This window comes from Bombus vosnesenskii, unplaced genomic scaffold, assembly GCF_011952255.1.
Source record: "Bombus vosnesenskii isolate JDL3184/JDL3185 unplaced genomic scaffold, Bvos_JDL3184-5_v1.1 scf7180000014621, whole genome shotgun sequence".
Lineage (NCBI taxonomy): Eukaryota > Metazoa > Arthropoda > Insecta > Hymenoptera > Apidae > Bombus > Bombus vosnesenskii.
The window spans coordinates 1240254-1263352 of NW_022883555.1; the positions used below are offsets into that span (position 1 = coordinate 1240254).

Here is a 23099-nt window from a genome sequence, read left to right on the forward strand (position 1 = left end):
ACCCTTTTTCTTGCGCTCTTGTCTTTTTCCTGTATATCTTCTTTTTCTTCTTCTTTTTCTTCCACAGTTCTCACTTTTCTTCTTCTTCTTCTTCTTCTTCCTTCCCTTCTCCGTTACTTTTTCTTCTTTGATACGCTAGTTTCGATTCACACCTTTACCCCTTCTTCATTTTTTTCGCTCGCCATCACCTTTGATCGTTTCAACATTGCCTGTCGACCCCTGTTAATTTTTTCTCTAATTTTAATCTCTTTTTTCTTTTTTTTTTTTTTTTGTATTAAGATTGTACTTCGTTGACCCATTGCCCACCTTTTTTTTCTTCGTTTTGATTCTTTCTATGGTCACCTCTAAGCAATCACTCAATTATTCTCGACCCTTACATACGAGTTGTTTCGTTCACGACGTTCAAGCGCTCGAACGTTTTTTCTTTATCCTTTTTTTCATATATTTTCTAATTTTTTTCTTAAACTTCGTTTTTTACATTCATCTTTAATATTTATTGTCTAGAGCTTGCGTTTTAATACAGATATCACGACATTAATTGAGTAGATATGATCTTTGATCGTGTTTTTTACGCCGTTTTTAACGTTTTTACGCTGCATGCTATTTTTACTCAGCTTGACAAAATATCTCTTTTTTATTTTTTTTTCAATTTTTTTTTATCGATTCGCAGAGTCCTTCTTCGAAGACTACAATGTTCGAAGTTGAAGTAATTCAAGATTTCTCGTGTAGATCGAGAATCAACGCATATATGAGTCACCGGAGATTTGTCTATTCTTAAGATCTTAGAAACATAGTAGATCATTTATTGTAAACGACTAATAATCGATAGACTGAGAATCATAATGACGCAAGACAGAGTCTGAAGAATTTGAATTATTTCAAAAACATCGTCCGCTTAATTTCATAATCAGCAAAGAATTAAAATATTTCATTAGAATTTCCAATACCGAGACACGTCTTCAGAATTTCAAACAGTGCGTTCAACATTTTATAACCATAAATACAAAATACTGTGTTACGAGAAATGGTAACGAACTACGTCACTGTGATTCTCAGTCCATTCAGAATTCACCTCTCATTCTAGTAATTTATTAATCAGCCTATCAAGTGTCTGGTGACTTATGAATAGCAGTATGCATAAATCAACAATAATATCAAAAAATATTAATGTCTTCCGGGAAGGTCCTGCCTCACTGGTATATTGTCAAATTTCTGGACCATTTGAGCTTGAACTCGCAATTTCAAATCACCTTCCGATTCTAAGTAACCTCGACTTTCTCTCGATTCTGCAGAAAATCACGAAACTTCGAACGAGTAAAGCTCAATTGGTCGCGATCGTTCTGTTGCACGCATGACTAGTTGACAAACGTTGAATTCGTTCCGTATTCTCAACAAGTTTACATCGTTGCATCGGTAACGAACCATTTCGCACTTTGCAAAGAGAATATTACGTACAATATTCGTAGAATTACGAGAATGACAGTTGCTAATTTTTCAATTTTTTCCAATCAAGCAAACTCTTTGCTCTTGAAAATTGTCTTACAATTAATTCGCAAAACGATTGTAGACGATCGTTCTGTCAATTACCGTCATCCGTTCGATAAAACGAGGGAAATTCGATGATCCATCTCTCTCTATCTCTCTCTCTCTCTTTTTATATATATATATATATTTATATGTATATATATATATATATATATATATATGTGTATATATATATATATATATATATATATATATATATATATGTATGTTATACGTGACATAGAAAAGAAAAGAAAACAAGAAAGAAAAGAAAAATAAGGAATAAACGCCACCCCAGCCCTTGTTCACAGCCGAAGATGCTGTACAGTCAGCTAATCGGTGCACGTTTCGCATTTTCTAGGTAACAACATGAAGAAGTGTCGCGCCAGGTACGGATTAGACCAGCAAAGCCAGTGGTGCAAGCCGTGCAGGTACGTGTGCATCGTGTAGAGGGTTTTGAACTCGTTGCTTCTTGAGAGGAGAATTTATATAACGTCATGTCGACAAGCTGCGCACGCTGTTCCGGTCGTGTGTACATACGTATTCGATCTTGAGAAGTGTTGAGAAGGAACTAGAAGTCTCACATCTCGGTTTCATAGTAGTGTGAACACTAGAGGAAGTTACTTTTCTTTCTATGCGGTGAATGATGGTGAACGATACGACGAAATACTTGGCTACCGTGCACGAGTATCTTCCGTGGAATGTTTTGAGAAATTTCCGATACATATTCTTTCAAGTCGTTTTCGAAAATTATTTAAATATTCGTGATACCGTTGTATGACATTTCTACAACGGCGTAAAATGAATCTTATTTAAGAACGATTAGATATGTAAATGAATTCAGTACCTTTGAATTTATAATATCTATTTCAAGCGAGTATTTTAAATTGAAATATCTTTAATCCGAAGATGTTTGGTATATGAAGTTCTATGAAAATTCCAATTCCAATGACATTTTATATGAAATTTTCAATTACCTTTTGCTCGTATATTCTGTAAATTGAGATTTATTTTAAAAGGCATCAAATTAATTCGTATAAATTAATAATTGGAGAAATTAGACGAGACGTTGAGGTTCGAAGATAGAAGATACTCGTGCAGGTAGCACGGAGTAGCCGGCAAAAAGATGTAAAATACAAGTTGACAAATCGCGGGCCATCACGTTCGCCGTTCGAGACTTGCAACCCGGGCACGAAAACTAGTATCTCTCGATTATCACCACTTCTTACTGTTATCGTCTTCTACTCCGTTCCGTCATCCACATGTTATCGTGGAACTTGAAAAAAGAAAAGATGAAAATAATCAGAATAAAAAAAGTCCAAGTTTCGCCGCGAATATAAAATTTCAAAAAAGAAAACGAAAGTGATGCGACTCTGATCACTTGAGGTACGAATCAGATGAAAAATAAGTATTCGAGTCCTCGCGATGAAAATCTAGCTTGTCCGTCATTTTCTCGGTGAGTTAAAAGGAAAGAATGCAAAGAGAAAAAGAGAACGAACTAAAAGCGACCGTCAGAAAATGTGTCTTCCAAAAAGAAAGAGAAATTTATAATGATGATAGAATATAGAGAAGAATCGAAGAGATTGAAAAGGCGTATAAAGATGAAAAAAAAAAAAAAAGAAAGAGAAAAAGAAAGAAATGTTTTTCTCGCACGCTGCTGGATCGATTCGAAAATCGACGTCGTCCACTTGTACTTTGCTTGTAAATATCTCTACTAGATACCACACTGTAGTTTATTGCGGCATCACGAGCCACCCGTTTTAGCGCCACTATAACTTCCGTTCTCACTGTACGTAATCGCACAGTGCGCCCAAACGCCCCAACTGCCGGCTGGGTTTGTGAATCTCATGGACCTCATTAAAGGGGCGATGACGAATCCCAACCACTGTTTTTTACGATTGCAGTTGCAATTTTTCCTCATGCTGATCAAATCGTGTTCAATCAAAAATTATATAAACATCAAAAGGGAAAACATGATACGTCAGATATTTTCCTGGTTTTGTGAGAGTAACCTTTTGTGTAAATGTAATTTTTAGTTTGTACTTCTTGCGTATATTTTAAACACATGGATAGTTATAACTAGACTGTAAATTCATATTTTTTACGAGTATAATTAAAGAAACAAAAAGATTTTCTCTACCAGATATCGTAACGGATACTATAGTTTAGATATTTTATACGATTCTGTATACCATGTGCTTTCTACGCATTTTTCCACCTCCAAATTTCCTATAGATGCAAAAAAATCCAGTCTGGCTATAACATCAATTATATCGTTGGTTTTGTATAAAACTTGGCAAAGAAATATAGAATCAAGCAAATTGGGCTTGTCATGTTTTTCCTGTATCATCTTCATATTATAACAGACGTATAGAAATGAAATAAAAATTGTAGTTTTGTCAAACAGCACTTGGCTCTCGGACATTCCATTCGATCATGGTATTGTTCGTCTCCACTGTAGCTATCAAACCACAAAATATTTTTAACACACATACCTATAGAGTACATCGTCGATAGCATCTTCGACACAGTGGCGGCCTAGTGGAAGCTTCATAAGCATGGACCAACTTGGGAGACATATTTTCTGATCAGATAGACCAGAATCGCTGACACGTTCGCCTCGTTTCGCGTCAGACGAATATTCCATTCTTTACGGATGATTATCCCTCGAGGCGCCAAAGTAATCCAACTTTATACGAATTTATCAGTAATTTATCGCTTTAAATTTACCAAATTCGCCAATAAACAAATACCAAAGTACATCAAAAAGTTACAAGAATTCTGGTACCTCGAACAGGAAACAATCGTCCGATCATCCATCGTGTTATTCGCGGTCCAATAGTTTGATAATTAATCGTACAAGCGTGTAAAACGGAAAAGCGTGTAAATCGCGAGGAAAAACAGGGTTAAAAGAACGGAAAAAAAGAAAAAAAAAAGAGAAAAGAACAGAAAAAGAAAAAGAAAAAAGAGCGAGTAAGCCGCGAGTCCGCTCGCGCAGACAGGTTTCTCGCGTGTCGACGGACTCGGGCCGATGCGTGTGGGTGACGACGATACGGTGTGGGATTAAGGTGGGATTAAAGTGATAACGTCGATGCGACGACGAGCGCCCCTTTAATGGCTGGTGGTTGGTTTTGGCAGCCCAGTGGAGCATGGAGCGGGGATGGGCATCCACGCGAGCATAATCCATCACGGTGTGGGAAGTAGCGCGGGGGCAGGGGTCGGGGCTGGAGGCGGTGGAGGGACAGTAGGGGCAGCGTCTGCCCCTCCAAACACCAACACTGCCTCCAATGCCTCCTCGCCTCAGCAAGAACCCACTTATGTTAATCTCTAGTCAAGCCTATCGCCTCCCTTCTACTGCAACACTTCTTCTTAAACAGTGGTCAGTCCCGACTTAAACCTATGGGCGTAGCTGGCCCTCGCTATGCTCAGCCAACTCTCCTCGTTGCCCGAAAAAATTGTGTGAAATAATCCAAAAATGTGGAAACACAAAATTAAAAAAGGAAAAAGAAAAAAGGAAGATAAAAAAAGTAGAATAGAGAATAAAAACTATAGTAGTATCGTAGTTTACAGATACTTTTTACAGAGTGTACTGTCGTTATTGAATGTACTACTATTTTTGACGTATTTCTTTTTAGTTTTTTTATCTCCCAATTTGTACTCGGGTAATTCATCTTTTCTGTGTGCACTAGCAATTTGAATATATAATAATTTTTGGATTTATTGGGTAGAGAGAAAGGAAAGGGTGACAAGTGTTGAACACGAGCTGGCTGGCTGGCATAGTGAGCGGCGCAGCTAAGCTCTAATGCTCGCATTGTTTCTCATTGTTGTGGCTCTTTGCAGCTTATTATTGTTACATTTGATTTACCCTCGTTTAGTTGGACTTTACTCAGTGTTGCCCTTAGCATGGCTGGTCTGTAATACATATAATACATCTATATGTATATATTATATATATATACCGTCTCTGTTTATATATATAAATATATACGTTGTTACGTACGTCCACTACGTGTAACCAAAATATATATTATTATTATTCTCTGTTTACAACAAACATTCTTTTCGTTTAATTGTTATGTTGTTCGGTTCGGAACGTTTGGCTATAGAGAAGTATACAATATACATACATATAATATATATATATATATATGTATATATATATATTACTTATATTTATTATAAATCTGATTTTAATGGCATGACAGTTCGTGTACGGTAATTATTACGTCAATTAATGTGTTGGTAACGGATGTGTTGGATCTTCTTCGTTTTTTAATTTATTTTTTTTTTTTTTTTTTGGTCATTTTCGTTTACTAGTACGTATTATACACATGGTTTCGTCTTATTCCAATTTTTATCTCCTGTTTTCTCGATTTTTTGTAATATTTGTTTCTTTACCTTTGACGTTTTTTGTTCTCTCTGTTTTATTTTAGTTTTCATCTGCTGTTTATTTTATGTAATGTCGTAAGATATTATAATTGTTGCATTTTAAATAATCGTGTCACAGCCGCGTCGTTATCCGACTCGAGGCGGCCGCCGTCTGTCCCCTTCAGTAGAACGGGACGCTCGGTGATCAGACCAAGTCTCGAGCAAGCTCGTACTATGATCTCGAATTTACGGCGCGATCTCTTTCGCTTCGTAGAAACTTGGATTGGAGTTCGAACGTGTTTTACTCTCGGTACGTGCTTCTACATCCAGCTGTTATCTCTTTGTATTGGAAAAACAACTTTTTTATTCAATTCAAAAATAAACTCGGTGTATTGACGCATCCAAGCCGGAAGAATATTTGGAATTAAGAAGGATTTAAGCAAATTAGAAAAGCGAATAAAATGAAAAAACTGTGATCTGTGTCCATTTAACGGTAGAATTATCAAGAAAATTTTAGAGTTTTTATTTCCGCTCCTGTCCTTTTTCTGAAGTTAGAATTAATGTATCGATGTATCGAACTTCATTGAAATTATATTTTTCTGCTTTTCTGTTCATCTGAAAATTTATTACATAGCTGACATAATAAAAATATTAAATGTGACAATAAAAAAACTAAATATTTTAAAAACTTTAACGCATATACATAGCATGAAAAGTTTTAAAGTTTTGGATCTTCTTTTTTAGAACACACTACATTCTTCCTATTGTTCGCTCAAAATTAATTGGCCGCTCAAGACCACTTGCCACGTGCTTCAACTTTCTTTCAAATGGTCTTTGAAACAATACGTAGGCTGAAGCCAGCACGAAGCGAAGATACAAGAAACATAGTGACAGAATAGCTAAAGTCGTATAAGCGGAAGGCTTATTCTTTACTGAACGATCGAGATAACAAATTTTACTTGAAATTCCTTATCCAGAAAATTAAATTATTTGTTTAATTAAGCAGCTGGATGATAGTACGGGTGAATAACGATCGAAATGTAGAGAGGTTCGATCTCTAACGCTTTTTGAATCTAGTCGTGCCTGCGTACAGTTGACGTCCTGCCCCAACAACCGTGATTATCGTTCACATAATGAACACACGAAAGAAAAAAAAGAATTAACTGGCTAAGAGATGAATAATGAGAGCCAATGGCAGAGCGATAAATGTCTCGACTGCGATGCAGTTAGCACACGAGGTCGGTCGGGCTCACTTTTCGGGAACTTTGCAGTAGCAAAATAGATAAAGATACATAATATGTCCTTTTCGTTTCGTACTTATAAATCGCGATTAATAATTCAAATAATGTAAAAATCAATGTGTGGAAAAAATGAAAGAAAAGATTTCTCGCGATCGAAATAATACTTAGAACCGGTTATCGTCTCTCTTTTTTCTTTCTGTTCGTTTCCATTTTCATTTCCGTTGATTTTCTTCGATATGAAACGGAATAAAGAAAAAAGAAGGCCAAAGGGAAAAGATTTTGCTATGATCGATCGAGAAAGAGAGGAAGAGAGCGTGCCATTTCGTTGATGAAAGTTCCAAGTTCCACGTAACATTGATCACATCGATTCACGCGGGCACTTTCGCGATTTCTTCTTCGGGAAAAGTGTGAAAAAGATACAAGAGAAAGAGAGTAGATCATCCCGTGAGCTATCTTTTTTTTTTTTTTTTTCTTTTGCAAGGTTGATTCCGTGATCGATTTCTAGACGACGCCATAGAAAACAGCGTTACAACGCTGCTCGGGACACGTAGTTCTCGCCTGCGGATTAAAACTGCGTTCTCATCCCCCTTCCCGACAACCCCACCTTGCCCTACCCTTATGCCCATTTGGCAATTGAATTTTTTTTGTTGAGACTTTCGTTTTTCACGTATACATTTATTACACCACAGTTATTTGCTTGTTACGTGTCTGAACTTTTTGAGCATGGCATTTGCAGCGAGTGATTCCGTGTCGAACAATCAATTACCAATGCTGGCCGCGCAGAGATCTCGGTCAACGTGTTGTTTAAAATAGTATTATTTGTGGAATAACTAGCTAGTCAGTTGTCTACAAAGCAATGCTTTTAATTTCGAATACGCTCTTTGCCGAGCATATTCATGTTTCTGTAACTTGAGAAATTCGTGACGTATTTTCGTGACACATCATGCCGAAGACTCGGCAACGAACGCGTTAAAAATTGCAAGCTTTCCAAGGCGTTAAGAGCCGAAGCGCAAAATTTAAGCTTCTATAAAAATCCAAACGAAAGGAAGAGATAAAGAGATATCTCATCGAACGCCAGTAATCGAGATGCCTGCGCGGTTAGTCCTGCTACGACCACGAGTGACGCATGTTCTTTTAGTTGGTATAATAATATTGGATGTAACCTTCCATGGTAAGCTTCGAACGTCGCTGCGACAACAAAGAAAGAAACCCATTCATCTAAACAGACAAAACGGAGAAATTTAAAAACCAACAACTAACCAAACACAAAAATCGAGCAACCTTCGAAGCTACCTTTATTTTACGTATAACCACACCACCGCCCACCCCAGAAAAGCTTGCAGAACACGTAAAACTAATCTCCGACTGCTTGTTCGCAGACGTAAGAAGAAATGTATCAGATACATGGGGGAGGGAGGAGACGGCGACGGCGAAGCGGACGGCGAAGGCGAGGACGATCATTCAGAGGACAACCTTGGCAGCGTGGGGGAGGCAGGCACTCCCGAAGATGACGAGTCTCTGAGCAGTCCCGGGGGTTTGTCTGCGTTGTCTAGTCTGGCTAGCCCGTCACTGGTGTTACCGTCGCCCTCGAGCCTAGCCAGCCCGTGTCCCTGCCCCTTGACGCCCCCGGTGCCGCCACCGCCTCTGTCCAACCATAGCAGCCAGACGCACAATCAGCCGGCGCAACCGCCGCCGCCGCACCGTAACCCGGTCGGTACCAATCCCCACGATATCAACAATCCCCTTAGCGTGAACCAACTGACCGGACAGTGTATAAAGAGTGAAGTGGTGTCGGCGCCGTCGGGCACGTCCAACCCGGCGATCAGTGTTACGTAGCCCCGGCCGGAACCACGTGACAAGTCTGTTGCTGGCACCGTCATTGCGTGTGTCCTCGACAACAGGGTCCGTGTACGTGTTGAACAAACGAGGTGCTGGACGATGTGGACGATTATTACTGTCGCGATCTGGGCGAGCACGAGCACGGAGAAAGCGGCGGTGTGCTGCCTCTTATCGAGATCACCTCTGATGGTTTTCTTCGTTGGGATCCTCGGCAAACAAGAATCCAGGTTACGAAGGATGTTGGAGGTGTTTAGAGAAGGTGCGCTTTGTACTTGGCCTGATCGGATAGGAGGTTGCAAGTCGAAGCGGAGGAGTGTCAGGTTGGAGGAGGATCGTCTTCGATGATGGAGGAAGGATGGTTTGATCGGCGACAGGGAGGAAGCTGGAGCTTTTTCTGGGGAATAGCGTTCAGCCTCGAGATGTTCGTTCGCCCGGGGCTTCGCCCAGTTCCATGGAAACTGGGCAATGTGAGACGTTTACATGTGTAACGATGATGGTGTGAACGAACTGACGGACAATGCGAACAAACGATTGAGAATTTTGAGAAAAATACGATACAGAAATACTCAGGACCAAGTGTCTGGCTGTAGTCACCCACTCGAGAGAGAGAGAGAGAGAGAGAGATTGCTAGCGTGTTTCAAAGAGTGAGAGGCAGAATGGATCAGAGGATTGGTATGTATGAACGGGTGCGAGAGAAAAAAGGAGTGAGATATGCGTGAAAGGAGAATACAGGGTGGCGATAAAAGTGCGCGTGACACAGCTTGTAGTCCTTGTTACGTTGTGATGCCAATGACTGAGAGGTCATGTTCCTGTGCCAGGTACTATATTCTATAAAATAATTATACCGCAGACGTATAACTAAAGGTTAAACGAGCGAGCAAGAAAGAACGAAAGGGAAGTTTGAAGATATGTATGTATCGCGTATGCAAGGTAGAATGAAAGTACGATGAAAGGATGACGAAGAACAGTAAGAGAAGAGAACAAGAGGAATAGATGATGATGATGAGTCAAGAGAGCGGGACAGTTTTCTCATCATTGATTTTATTCAACCTCACGGTATCAAAATACCTATTCTTCTGTATGTAATTTGTTATTTTTTTAAAAGTCTATACACACACACACTGTGCGATTGATTAGCGTGTAAGATCTCTTTTCTCTCCTTATTTTTAACCGGGAAATCGTTCATCTTTTAAGTTCCCCCTTTTTTCTTTTTTTTTATATATAAATCTATGAATACTTCACTCCATTCTTTTCCGGTCCAACCATCCCTTTTTATAGTTTCTTGTGGATTGGCAGGTGGAAAATTGAATTCGTCTACGTATGATTCTCTAATTTACTTTTCTCGGTCGATCTCCATTGCATAATAATGATAATCAATTATTTAGAGAACTTTAAAAAGTCTCAGGAATCTTAACTCAACTTGACAATTAAACGAAGATTCTCCTTCGTGAACGATCTGTTTCGCTTTTCGATAACAATATCAATCTTCTATATTTACGTTCCTGTTAGAATAATATTAAATTCAAGGAACTAAATTATACAGAAAGATAAAAGTATATAAAGAAATGAAAGATTACGAGCGAACAAAGCCGAGCACAAGCCAGCGCGTGCTTTAGAGCTGTTAATCGACCAAGACAATAACTATGAGACTGTTCTGGCGTCGAACGCGTGAACCAGAGCTTCCATTAAAACGTGTCCGAGGGTAGCCTTGTGCTCGTCTCCGTTCCTCATTGATCGTTCACGATCGTTCACGATCGAGCCAGAAGGGGACAAAGATACACGCAGACGCGTTGCATTATTTATCAAGCGTCGTCCTGATCGAGCGAAGATCGTTTCTTCGCGCGTTCGCTTCTTCCCCTGACCAATCCGTTCCTCTTACTCTTCGCTTATATTCGATTTTTCTTTTTATTTTATCTTTCTTTTCTTGATTTTTGTCTTATGATCTTCCGCGCCAGGAGTCGCGTCGCCTCCGTAGGAAATTACGAAATTAATCAAACTTGATTCTTCGCGACATACCTCATTGGAACGAAGAAAATTTTCTGTAAAAAGCAAATTATAATTTTATTTCTCTTATTTTTTATTTTCGTTTATTTCTTTTCTTGTCTCCCACTTTTTAATTTTCAAATGGACAGAGATCGAAGATCTTTCTCCGATCTATTCTTGCATAGAAGAGGAAGCGTTCTATTAAAGAAAAGTTTGTTTAGAAAATTTCTAAATACATGGACAATGGAAATTACGAAAATTCATCGATATTATTTAATGATTGTAATTATAGTATGATTAAATGTTTGTTCATCCGGATGGTTGGAACGATGAGTTTCCGCTGTGCTTTCTTTTGCCTCATTATTTTAATGACGTGTTGTTTTTATGTGTAATTAAGCGGCGATGTCCATTGTTGTTGTATAGCGGAACGATTAAAAGAGAAAGAAAAATATTTTAGCCGATCGAGCGACCGTTTTTCTTTTTTTCGTGTTTTCAAATATTTTTTCTGTATTATTCCTTTTTTTTCTTCTTTCTTTTAATCGGGCTTTTGCGTTTCTCTTTGAATCCTTGTTACTGTGAAATAATGGCGCGAACCGATTCGTGAATTTCATATACGTCTCTGCACACATCGCGACGACATGTTTGTATATCTCGTTTTATATCGTCATTTTGTTTCTGTACTTTTCCGTATTGTAATCGAGATTCACCGACGATCATCGTTATTCGGGTGCAAGAGAAAGAGGCTGACCGTTGCACAATGTTACGTTTGCGTTTTCATAGGTCTCTTTTTTTTTTACTTTTATCTTTTCGATAAAGCTGGTTGTGATTTGGTTTTATTTACAATGATCATGAATTAAAGATCCCTTTTCTGTTCGTTCAACTTTACAATCAACATTTTAAATGTTATTTTAATTTGAACAACCTTGATTCAATTTCAATAAATTAATCAACAATTCTGCGAAATTATTAATCTCCGGAAGCTATTCAAAGATATTTCCATTGTTCTCTTTATCGTACACCATGTAGCCTGGAAATATCGAATCCTCGGTGTAATCTCTTTCATATTTCTTATAAAAGGAGTTTAGATAAAAATGTAAGAAGAAAATCAGATGTGACGAGATAAAAACGAAAAGGATGAAACGAAGAAATGAAGCACGCGCCGAATAAGAGAGAAATTGCACTCCCGGAAAACTATCGAACATTTGTTTCTTTTTCCCCTTTTTTTCTCTCGTGCGTTTTCATTAGCGGTGCAGCTCTTATGTACATAAGATATAGATACGTTTGTTTAAAGGTGCATTTGTTACGTCTAATGGGAATGTGCAATGGAGGACTGTAACGATGAAGAAGACGAAGAAGAAGAAGAAGAAGAGAAAGAAGACGTAGACGAGGAAGAAAAAAAAGAGATGCGTTATGTCGAAGTCTCGCGAGCGTATGTTTTAAAAGGAAAATAAGAAAAAGTGCGCGATAAAGAGAGAGAGAGAATGAAAGTGTATGTGTGTGTACGTATGCGTAAAACGAAAAGCAACGTTAAAAGGAACATTTTTCCTTTCTTTCTTTTCCTTTCTTCACTGTACCTCATTTTGTTTCTTCCTTTTTCTTTTTTTTTTTTATACATGTATATGTTCTTCTCTATTTCCACGTTTTTCTTCTCGATAAAAATCTTGACTGAAGCGACCACAATTAATGCCTGTATAGCGAGAACGTAAGATAAAAAGCTTGTAATACGCGTCGACCGAACATTTAAACTTGAAACGTGCCATAACGACATCATGCCAATATTATAACGATAATACAATACTTTTTTACGATTTACGATCCGTTTTCGAACCTCTAGAAGCCTCTGTCAGTCGTGTACGAAACGGTTGTTTCTGCGTTCACCACGGGTCTGCGCCTCTTGGTTCTTTTGCCGTGTTTTTACCTCGGCCACCGATTTCTTCTCTCCCTTCATTGCCTCGTTCCCACTCGATCGCGAACGCCTCTGCACGCGATCCTTACATTCTAGCGTCACGAATCATGAAGACTCTTCGAGATCCAGCCACGATCCTCGGCTACCGTGCTCTGTAAATTGATAAATGCTGTCTAATATTCCTAGAGGCTGATCCAAGGTTTTGCATAGTTCGACGAACCATCGTGAGATTTTGAACACGAATCTCTTTCGATGATATTTACCGATTAAATCTTTATATAGCTGGTTCGTGCTGAAACCGGACAGTGAAGATCGATTACCGTTTCTCATTTTAAACTGGATATTAAAAAGTAGTGGTTGCGATAAATATATTGCGTTTGTACATGACGATACGTAAATGAAATAAGTGTTGAAAAATGTAGACGTATGTTCGCGCAATTTCTCTTCTCACTGAATAGTTTTCAAATTCTCAAATAAATTCTCAAATTTGATCGCAATAAATGACAAAAGCTTACCGTATTACGTACGAATAATCAAGACAGTCAAAAGCATGCTTCCCTAGAGATATCATAAATTTCGATCGCAAAGAGTCGTACTATCCTCAAAACATAGAGATCTTGTATTCAATTTTCAGAAACAGAGATATCTTGTAATTTATATTCTTTGAGTATTAAGTATCAATATTTCAATCCTATGGAATGAAAGGAATGATCTTCGGATTTTCAATTTTGTCAAAAAAAAAAAAGAATTCAATATTTATGTCGAACATACTTGGAGGCTAAGAGAACAATAGAATCGACAGCTAGAAAACGGTTTGAATCGCGTATCGAGATACGATCGAGCGGACGAGGCTTCAAACGAACAAGTACGGGCAAGGACGACCAGCGGTTCACGGAACGATCGCGAGAAAGAAAGAAAGAGAGAAAGCTATCGCGAGCGAGCAAGAAAAGGACTACCGATTGTACTGACAGACGTTAGCCACAAAGAAAAAGACTCGTTAATCCGTGTGATGTATTATTCCGTGTGTATATCGCGTGTATGTATGCGTGCGTGTGTGCATGAGACGATGACTGGTGTGCGCGAAAAACCGAGTTACGGGGGCAGAGATCATCCATGAACGTGTAGACGCTCGTTTTCAACGGCAGATAGAAAAGCATTTAAACGCATTTCCTCGTTGAACGACGAGAGAATTACACTTGTAACCGCGACACATTGTCCATAATATCGTCCTGACTACCGCGCATTCGTTCCATGATCCGTTTATTCGTTCTCTCTATGGTGATACCATAAATAATCTATCGAAAAAGATCTACCATGAATACATTGTGCGCAATTTGAAGTCAGTTTTACTCGTGGTAAACAGGCGAATCGATGGGAAAAACGGGTGGACAGTCAGGACGATTATTTTTACCGAATCAAAACCCGCGAGTCTGTCGTTCATTCGAATTCTGCCCTCGAAACTCGGCGTTAATTCACTTTGCGAGGAACGAGACGACGTCACGAGGGTCCGTCGTGACCCCCACGAGTGGTCAGGGACGAGGAAGCTATCCCTCATAGGTAACATTTTAAGAAAAAAATAAGGAGGAGATGGAGAGAACGTGTTCGTGAAACGAAAGAATGTTAGATAGGAGCGTGATAAATGTGGAATAGCTTCCGGGATCCGCTTGTAAACACGGCCTACAGACCACGTGAGAAACGTCATACGAAAAGTCACTCGGGAACGCCCTAACTGCTAGCGATTATGAATCGTGTTTCTTCTTTTTCATGGCGAGGAAAAGGAAGAAAGTTCAGGCGCGGTTAGGCTCGTCTCGCTTCAAGGAGTGCTTGTAACATATTGTAAAGTATCACCGACAGTTCTCAGCTGCGTTGTACAGTGTTTTCTAAGTATCTAGTTTATATAGCGTGTAATTGAAGAGGATACATTGTATTTACACTAAATAAGTGATCTGTATCAAATTCATTCTCGTATAGCCTGTACTCCTACTCATTGTAGATGCTAAAAGTGATTTGTGTCATAAAGAAACCTATAAATAAAATTAGCAATTTGAGAATGTTGTCGACCGCGTCGATTTATTGTCTGTTTTCACCTTTGCTTGCCCGTTCTTCGCGTCCAAGTCAGTGTGGCTGCTAAAGACGCAAGTGTCTCGCTTGGGAAAATGTTTCCAAGTATGTAATTACATACTAATCGTGTTTCTGATCGAGAGTGGTTTTGAAATGACGTTACACGGCTTGATTGATTTTTTGGACAAAGAACGGTTTAACACGTAACGGGATACAACTTTGATACGATTCTAGAGAAATTATCGGTTCTATCTTGGAGTTTCAAGGATAAGCGAGGCGTACCGGTTTCTCTAGACCGATGCTCGCATTGAACTGCGATGAAACTTCGTTTTCGATTATATTATTGAACAGTTGGTGGAAAACCAGGAAAGAAGAAGCAAAGAATGGAATGAAAATTAAATAAAAAGTACTAGTCTTCCGAAAATTCTTGTTTTTCTTCAAAGAATACCTCATCGTTGTTAGCTACCATAGCACGATATTTTCTTTCTTTTTTTTTTTTTTTGGACCATAAATATGAATTTTATAAATGTGTTCAATTTATAAAATTATCGAATTAATAAATAAAAGAGAACTTAATAAAATGTTTCACGAATGTAAAGGATTAATAATTAATCCGATTTATTCAAAACATATTCCAAACATGAATGTGAAGAACAGAAGACTGAACCTTTATTACGATATAGCTAAACAAATTTTCCATTTAAAACCAAAAACAGGACAAAAATAGGTAATTCTCATCATTGAATACACTTGGGCGGACATTGGGTCTTTGCGTCTGAGAAAAAGTACAAGCTCAGCACATTCACAGCGTTCAAAGTGTACACGTTCGGTGTCTTCAAGTTGCAATTAGTTACAAACACCTTGGCCATGTTCATAATATTTTCACACTTCATCACACAGGCCGCACCATCGAAACTGGGCCTTCCCTGATCATCTCTGGCGCAAGGATCAAATAGATAAAACTTGCCATAATGCTGCATCACTGCGACCGCCATATTATTTGTATGAAGAATCCCAGCACAATTCGATCGGAAGAACATGGCCAAAGACTCAGACAAATCAAAGGTATGCAGCAATCCAGCTGTAGTATGATTATGAATATGTATCGTAGCTCTAAAATCCCCAACAATGAAGACAGTCAACAATTCACTGGGAGATAAGTTCCTGTTCCCTGAAAGTGTGGCTCGTACACTGTCCGAATGTAATAAATCTCCGTATCTCAAAATAGCGTCGATTAATTCAGGTGTCCAGGTAGATGGCACGTGAAGAAGACCAACCACAATAGCCACGGCAGCGATTGCTGTACTTTGGAAGCCTCTTGTATCCGTACTCCAAATTCTATGATGCATGTGCAATGTACCACGAAGAACGCTGAGCTCTTCATCCACGATATTATATTCTGTAACTGTCTCCACGTCCAACGTAGTATTCTTCTTCGCCCCTACCATTGGAATTACTGGAATTGGCGGGCCTGTGCAGTCGAAATATGGTCTGAAACCAGCTGGACATGGTAAAGGTTCGATCATGGCGGTCTTGATAATAACTCTACAGATCTCGTAATGACCATACTTTTCCTGTTCGTCGATGTTAGCGAATAAAACCTCGTAAAGTGGTTCTAAGCAAGCGAACCACATGACGCACGAGGTACCATAGAAATCTTGGAGACCCTGATCGCTTCGTGCACGAGGATCGTACATAAAGTAGACGCCCATATCTTTCCAAATAGCCACTGCTCCACGATCAGTCACCACGATTCCAGCACGATTTTTCTCAAAGAACAGAGGCACACCCTGTTCGAGAAGTATCGGTGGTGGAGGTGGAGCTCGAACCCTTTGAGGTCTTCTACTCCTGGTTTTTCTAGTTCTAGCTCGCCTCGTTCGCTTTCCCTTCTTCTTCTTCTTGTCCTCAGGATCCGGCGGAGGAATCGCGACTATTCCAGCCACTGTTCCTGACTCTATATCAGCTGTCAAAATATTAACTCCTACGTAGAACACTCTGATAATGTCTTTCGGTTTCACACGAATTATCGTTGGCTTTGCTTTTTTCGTTTCTCTGTGAACGTTGATGCCCATGGCTAAAATTTCATCCATAGTCTTCTTCGTCCAAGTGACCGGGTTCTTCACTACAGACATCCCTAGAGCAACGACGCAATTCGCGGCTTCCTGTTTGTTTCTTAATTGTTCAGGGAAGATCTCGTCACCTTGATGATAACTTCCTCTTAAAATTGCTCGAGCTTCGCCACGAACTCTTCTGTAAGCGTTCAAAGGTGGCAGATTCGAAGGACGAACAGCAGAACTAGGGTCGAACTTCCACGGTGGAAGCTTGTTCCAATTGACCACGTCGATAGCAATCATTTCATAGTCGCCTTCGCTTCCTAAGAAGTTCTGAAGATACTCTATAAGAGTGGCAATGTTAGTAAAACGTAACACTTTGGGTCTCACTAGTACTGTCTCGTCTGAAGTGGTCGTCCAATCTGGTATCAAAGCATAGTAATCGTTGTTGAATTTCCAAAGAGCAATATTTCTGTTCGGACTGATAGTCAGCGCGCCTGACTTGTACTTAGAGAAGAAGTTAGTTATCCCAGTCTTTAAATCTTGAACTTTAGGTGGCTTGGCTGTCAGACTCCCAGCTTCGACGCAGTCTTTGATGCTTAAATTTATTCGACGAGACGAAAGGAAAAACTCTGTCATAATATCATTGATCCTTGGAATGGTACCCCCTCCAAGTCTATCTACACATTTTGAGTGTAGTTTGTCTCCAGTCACTATAACCTCATCGAGCACAGCTTGCGTCCAGTATCTCGGTTCATATACTTTCGCAAACACAATGGCCATCACAGCAATGGCAGCGGTTTGGTTGTTTCGATTGACTCTCTCGAACTTCATATCGTCCATACCAATTGTGCCATCGATGGTCCATACGCCTTCTGTCATTTTAGGGAAATGATACCACGGATTGTCTCCTGAACTCGGCTTCGCTGGACGTTCTTCTTCAGCTACGCGTGTCTCGTATGCGTTATCCAGGCTGACCACGTCCAAAGTGAAATCTTCACCGGTAGCAACCGCTGTAATTGCGTTAGCGAGTGACTCTATGTCAGTGAACCACATTACAGCAGCAGTGCCGTCTCTTTCGCGAGGCTCTCCTCGAGTATCTCTTCCTTTAGGATCCATCGTGAAGAATACTTCGCCTTCTCTCCAAATAGGCATTATTACGTGATCTTGCCTAAATATTCCCATAGCGTTCATTTCAAAGAAAGTCTCCAATTGCGACTGTAGATCAGTTACCTTGCCAGTAACAGTGTCTTCTTCAAGACTAACGTATATTCTATTCACTCCAACAGCGAAATCTTCGCTAATTTCACTAGGGATAAGATAAGTTCTTGGAGTCTCTTCCTCCTCTGCTCCTTCTGGAAGATTCTCTAAATTGTCTGTAGTAATCTTATCACCTATTTTAAGAATATCGTCCACCACTTCTCTGTACCATAAATGAGGATTATATAGTTTGGTCATTCCTAATGTTGCCAAGGCACTTCCAGCTTGCTGTTTGTCTCTAGTTTGCCTTTTAAACATCACTTCGTTAGCTTGATTAAAACTCCCTAGTAAGATAGCTCCATTGTCACCCATGTTGAAATAATTGTTCAAATCAGGCTTCACTGGAATCTGTTTGTCTGCTTCAACTTCTTCTTCGGTCATTTCTTGACCTATAGAAACGACTTTCATATTATGAATGGCGAATTCGTTGTTTGTTTCTGAATCCTGGCCGGCATTCGTTTCGATTATACTCGCCAGAACAGACAGATCCAAAGTTCGAATTACACAGGCTGCGTTCTCTTCATCTTCCATTTCATCGATTAACCATAAACCCTGCTTGTTTCGAGGATTAGGATCGAAACAGTAATACACGTTCTGTGGGACCATTTCGTCCTTTTCTTTTACTTCTTCTTCAACTTTCCACACGGCCACGCTCATATTCTTCACGTCAACGATTCCATACTGATACTCTTCGAAAAATTGGTTTAAAGCTGAGACCAAATTTGGAACATCGGAATCGGCTGGTGAAGTCAAGTCTCCAACAACAGTTCCTTCTTCCACATCAATTTTTACCTTTCTATTTTTAAAGTACAGATTCTTCTTCAAATTTGGCACGAAGAAATATCGTTCAACATCTTCACCAACTTCCATAAGCGGATTACACCAATTGTAATAAGCGTCTCCTTCTCTAACTACGGTGTCAACGATCTCGTTGGTCCATTTCGTGGGCGGTGTTTCCCTAGCAGCAACTAAAGCTATCACTGGCATAGCCAGTCCCTGAATTCCTCTACTTTCGTCCTCAAAGCCTTCGTCGTCGTTTGATATAGTTCCCTGAAGAACCCACGTTTCTCCTGGCGTTCCCGGCTGGAAATCGTGCCACGGTCTGGTTCCAGGAACGTCATCTGGAATTGTAATATGTCTGATGGTAAAACGATCGTTTTTCTTCGCCTGTTCCAAATTTTTCAAAAATAAAGCAGCCAACGCGTCGGTAGTAGGGAATCTTATCACACAACAGTTGCCCTTTTTCTTTTGAGAATTCTCAGCCTTGGCGCCTTTCCCACCCTTTTCCTCTCGAATCCTAACACCAATCACGTCACACTGGCGAGGATCAAACATATAGAAACAATCATCTTGACTCCAAATCGCCACGGACATGGAAGAAGATTCAATTACTCCTTCTGTATTAACCAGAAAGAATTCTTCCAAAGCTTGTCTCAAATTCAACACAGTTGGTATCTTGGAAGAGATCGTTCCAGTGACCGTGATCAAATCTACGTCTATAACCAATTTTCTCCCTTCTAATTCGATTTTGATATCGTTCAAATCAGGAGCAGTCATGTTTTTCATCATTGGCTTGGCAGACTTCACCTCGGCGTACAAAATATCGCCCAAAGCCAATATTTCGTCTAACTTTGGCCTTAACCACGTTTTTACCGGGTGAACCTTCTTCATGGCGATAGCCAGAACACAGTTTGCTACATTCTGAGCTCCTTTGCCTTTGTACATCTCACTGTGCTCGTGAGTCAGCCCGTGGAGAATCGCCATAGAACCCGGAAGCTCCCTAAACGTCGATGGTACGTTCACGTGCATGTCCTCGTAACTGTAACCAGTATCAAATTTATTCTGATCTACGAGAGGATCTGTTGCAAAACGCTTATCAATACTGTAGTTCGAAATGGTAATTTGTAAAGGTTCTCTATGAATCTTAGCTGCTACAACAACCTGCTTCTTCTGTCCCTTTGGTACCGGTTTGGTGCAGTCCATTTTATTCTCATCGATGTCGACAGGATTGATAGTTCTTAAAACGCTTCTATCGACGTACAAGCTGCTCGGTAAACGATCAATATATCCACGACCTACTTCTGTGACCTTCAACACAGTCACCTTGTCGATGCAATATCTGGAATCGTATCTCTGGTCCATACTCTTGAGGAAATGATCGCGAATATCGTTCAGACATTTGAATCTCATGACACAGGCTACACCATCTGGATGGTGAACACCTTCCTCGTCACAGGGAGCTGGATCAAAGAATAAAAAACCGATTTCAGGATGACGCCACATGGCCATAGATGTTCCTTGAGCTGTTATTACTCCCGCGTCATTATTCTGAAAGAACTTTTGCAATCCATCCGCAAAGTCTGGACAACCGACAGCTTCACTCAACAAGTTTCCATAAATTCCTGTCTCTTCTACGCAGACTAAGACTTTGTAATTGGAAATGTAGAATTCTGGATGGACAAGACTGGCTTTCATATATTCGTTATCTTTTACGTGATTTCTCATTACGCTGGTACGGAACACTTTGTCTCCGTATTCCAACACTTGGTCTACGTATTCTTTCACCCATTCTTTCGGCTCGAATAAACGGCCATAGACGATGGCTACGATCGATGCTGGAGCAGCTTGACGACCACGGCTTCTGTATTTGAAGTGGCGATCGTTCATCGCGTAAGAACCACGAAGGATCGCAGAGTTCGGCGTCAAAACACGGAATTTATGCCATCGTCTGCCAAAATCGAAGCGTGCTGGCTTTTTCTTTTTTGGAAGAGCGTCACCCTCGCCGGATGTCCCCGGTCCACCCTTCATCCCTGCCTTCTTCTCTGCCGCCGTGTCCGTCATGTTGTTTCTGAATTTATTTTATCGGAATACTTATTAAAATAATTCTCTTTCTATTATTAAAATAATATTCGCATTTCGTTGAAATTTCTACGATAATTTTCCTAACCAATACATAATTAAGAGATGAAAATTGAAAATGACGAGTAACTTGCCTGATAGTACTACTTTATATAAGACCAATTTTAGCATAAATTTCGAATAATATTCATCTTTAACAAATCAGAATGAGTCGACGAACGTGGAAGGTTTATTGTAAATTTTTACTTGAAAATTTTCCTTATACATGTCTGAAAAAGATTGCTGTCACGAAGAACGTGAATGAAAAAAGGGATGAAAATCGGAATTGATATCGATAGTCAATCGATAAGGAATAAGAGACGACAAAAAGAAGGATCTATTGTCTTATAAAATTTATTATAAGTCTTCTTAGTCGCTTCACAATCTCGAGGATACTTTATTCGTTACGAAACAGTATATATATATCTTGTGGTATAAAATTATTTGTGTTCGACTTACCTGACAAGCACCTTACTGCTTCTTTCTAAGAACAGGCGCACAATACACACAATATAGAGAAATATTTTAACATATAATATAATACAAATAAAAATGTGAGAAAACGTATGAAACCCAAAAATTTCCAAATATAAAATTTGCTAGTCTTTGAAGCTTCCGTATACTATAGAAAAGGTACAAAATTATTTGCTTGCGTTTATAAATTCGAACGAAATATATCAATGGCGAATTGGAGTATATCAATGAATTATTTTTTCATTTCTTTTTTCTTTACTATAGGTCATTGATGCAGAAAAGCGGCCGTTGCAAAGTATATACCTGGAATTTATTACATCAACATATGAAAAAACGTAATAAATATTATAAATATAGAATATAAAGTACAAAGTAAAATCGATCAACTTGCTTTCGTATTTATTGTTACACGCTGCATGGATTCATGCAATGACGTAGTGTCCTCGGTTCTCCTTCACAATTGAACAATCTTGAAGACATAATAGTAATAATAATAAAATTAATAATAATGATAGTAATAATGATAATAATAATCATTATACTTATGACAATAATAATATTTATATATATATATATTCTTTTTTTTTTTCGTTATGTACATACGACCTATAGATCATCGACAACGGAAACCAAGGTTGTACATATTTATCAGCCATAATCATCAATCGTTGATTAATCACGAATAGAATAGGATTCGTATTGATATTTTGTATACAGGCACAGAGAGAGACAGAGAAAGAAACACGAATAAATTCGCGAGTCATTGAATAAGCCTATAATTTAATCGTCATCAGAAATGTTTCACTTAGATCGATGAACAAAATTGTTATTTTGATTCGTTTAAATCCCGATCGAAATATTCGGATCGCGATTCATGGGCAGAAGCTTTCTTTTCAACTATAATATTTTTTATATTTACAACATATATATATATATATAATATGTATACGCTTAACTGATCTAATAGGATTATTGTAACAAGTTACCAAAAAATATCTACACAGTAAAAATATAGATATATATATATATATGTATATACATATATAAACGCACATACACAGTATGTCGCTTGCTCGTGCTCGCGCACGCGTACGTGCATATTCGTATCTGCTTCTTTCTTCCTCCCTTTCTTTCTTTCTTTTTTTTCTTTCTTTTTTCTTTCTTTAATTCTTTTTTTCCTTTCTTTCTACCTTCTTCTCCCCCATCATTCTTTGATACAACAGTTTAGACTTTCTCTATAATTATCCTGACTCCCTTCCATTCACTCAAGAAGCGTACATATACATATATACCATCTTTTGTCTTTTTCTTTTTACATTTACCCACTTATCATGTGTGCGTGTAACATCATGTATCCCCTCACCCGAGTTTGCGTACGTATAGACGCATCTACGAACACGTGCATCATGGAGCACATTATAACGCGCGTAAATACGTGATACACTCGATGAATCGTTTACTTTTTTTCTGTTTGGCTGATTCGATTGCGCTTAT

The 23099-nt window shown here is 39.0% G+C and overlaps 2 protein-coding genes and 1 long non-coding RNA gene across 3 annotated transcripts in view; 2 read left to right on the forward strand and 1 right to left on the reverse strand.

Annotated features, from left to right (window-relative positions):
* The window catches only part of LOC117240397, a 42812-nt gene extending 27896 nt beyond the window's left edge, over positions 1 to 14916 (forward strand). The window contains 2 exon segments of the mRNA XM_033506436.1: positions 1886 to 1955; positions 8513 to 14916. Of these exon segments, the coding sequence (XP_033362327.1) occupies positions 1886 to 1955; positions 8513 to 8969 (527 nt within the window). The 3' untranslated portion in view covers positions 8970 to 14916.
* Positions 14917 to 15543: 627 nt separating this feature from the next.
* Positions 15544 to 21108, reverse strand: LOC117240395. The gene has a single exon (XM_033506424.1). The coding sequence runs from the start codon at positions 21072 to 21074 to the stop codon at positions 15660 to 15662; it is 5415 nt and encodes a 1804-aa protein (XP_033362315.1). The 5' UTR covers positions 21075 to 21108; the 3' UTR covers positions 15544 to 15659.
* A 1204-nt stretch (positions 21109 to 22312) lies between these two features.
* On the forward strand, positions 22313 to 22950 carry LOC117240399. Its single transcript, XR_004494676.1, has 2 exons — positions 22313 to 22548; positions 22621 to 22950. It is a non-coding gene; the product is annotated as an uncharacterized LOC117240399 (long non-coding RNA).
* Positions 22951 to 23099: the final 149 nt, after the last annotated feature.

Coding starts and splice junctions, on each gene's coding strand:
- LOC117240395 (XM_033506424.1), bottom strand. CDS start 21,074: ATGACGGACACGGCGGCAGAGAAGAAGGCAGGGATGAAGGGTGGACCG.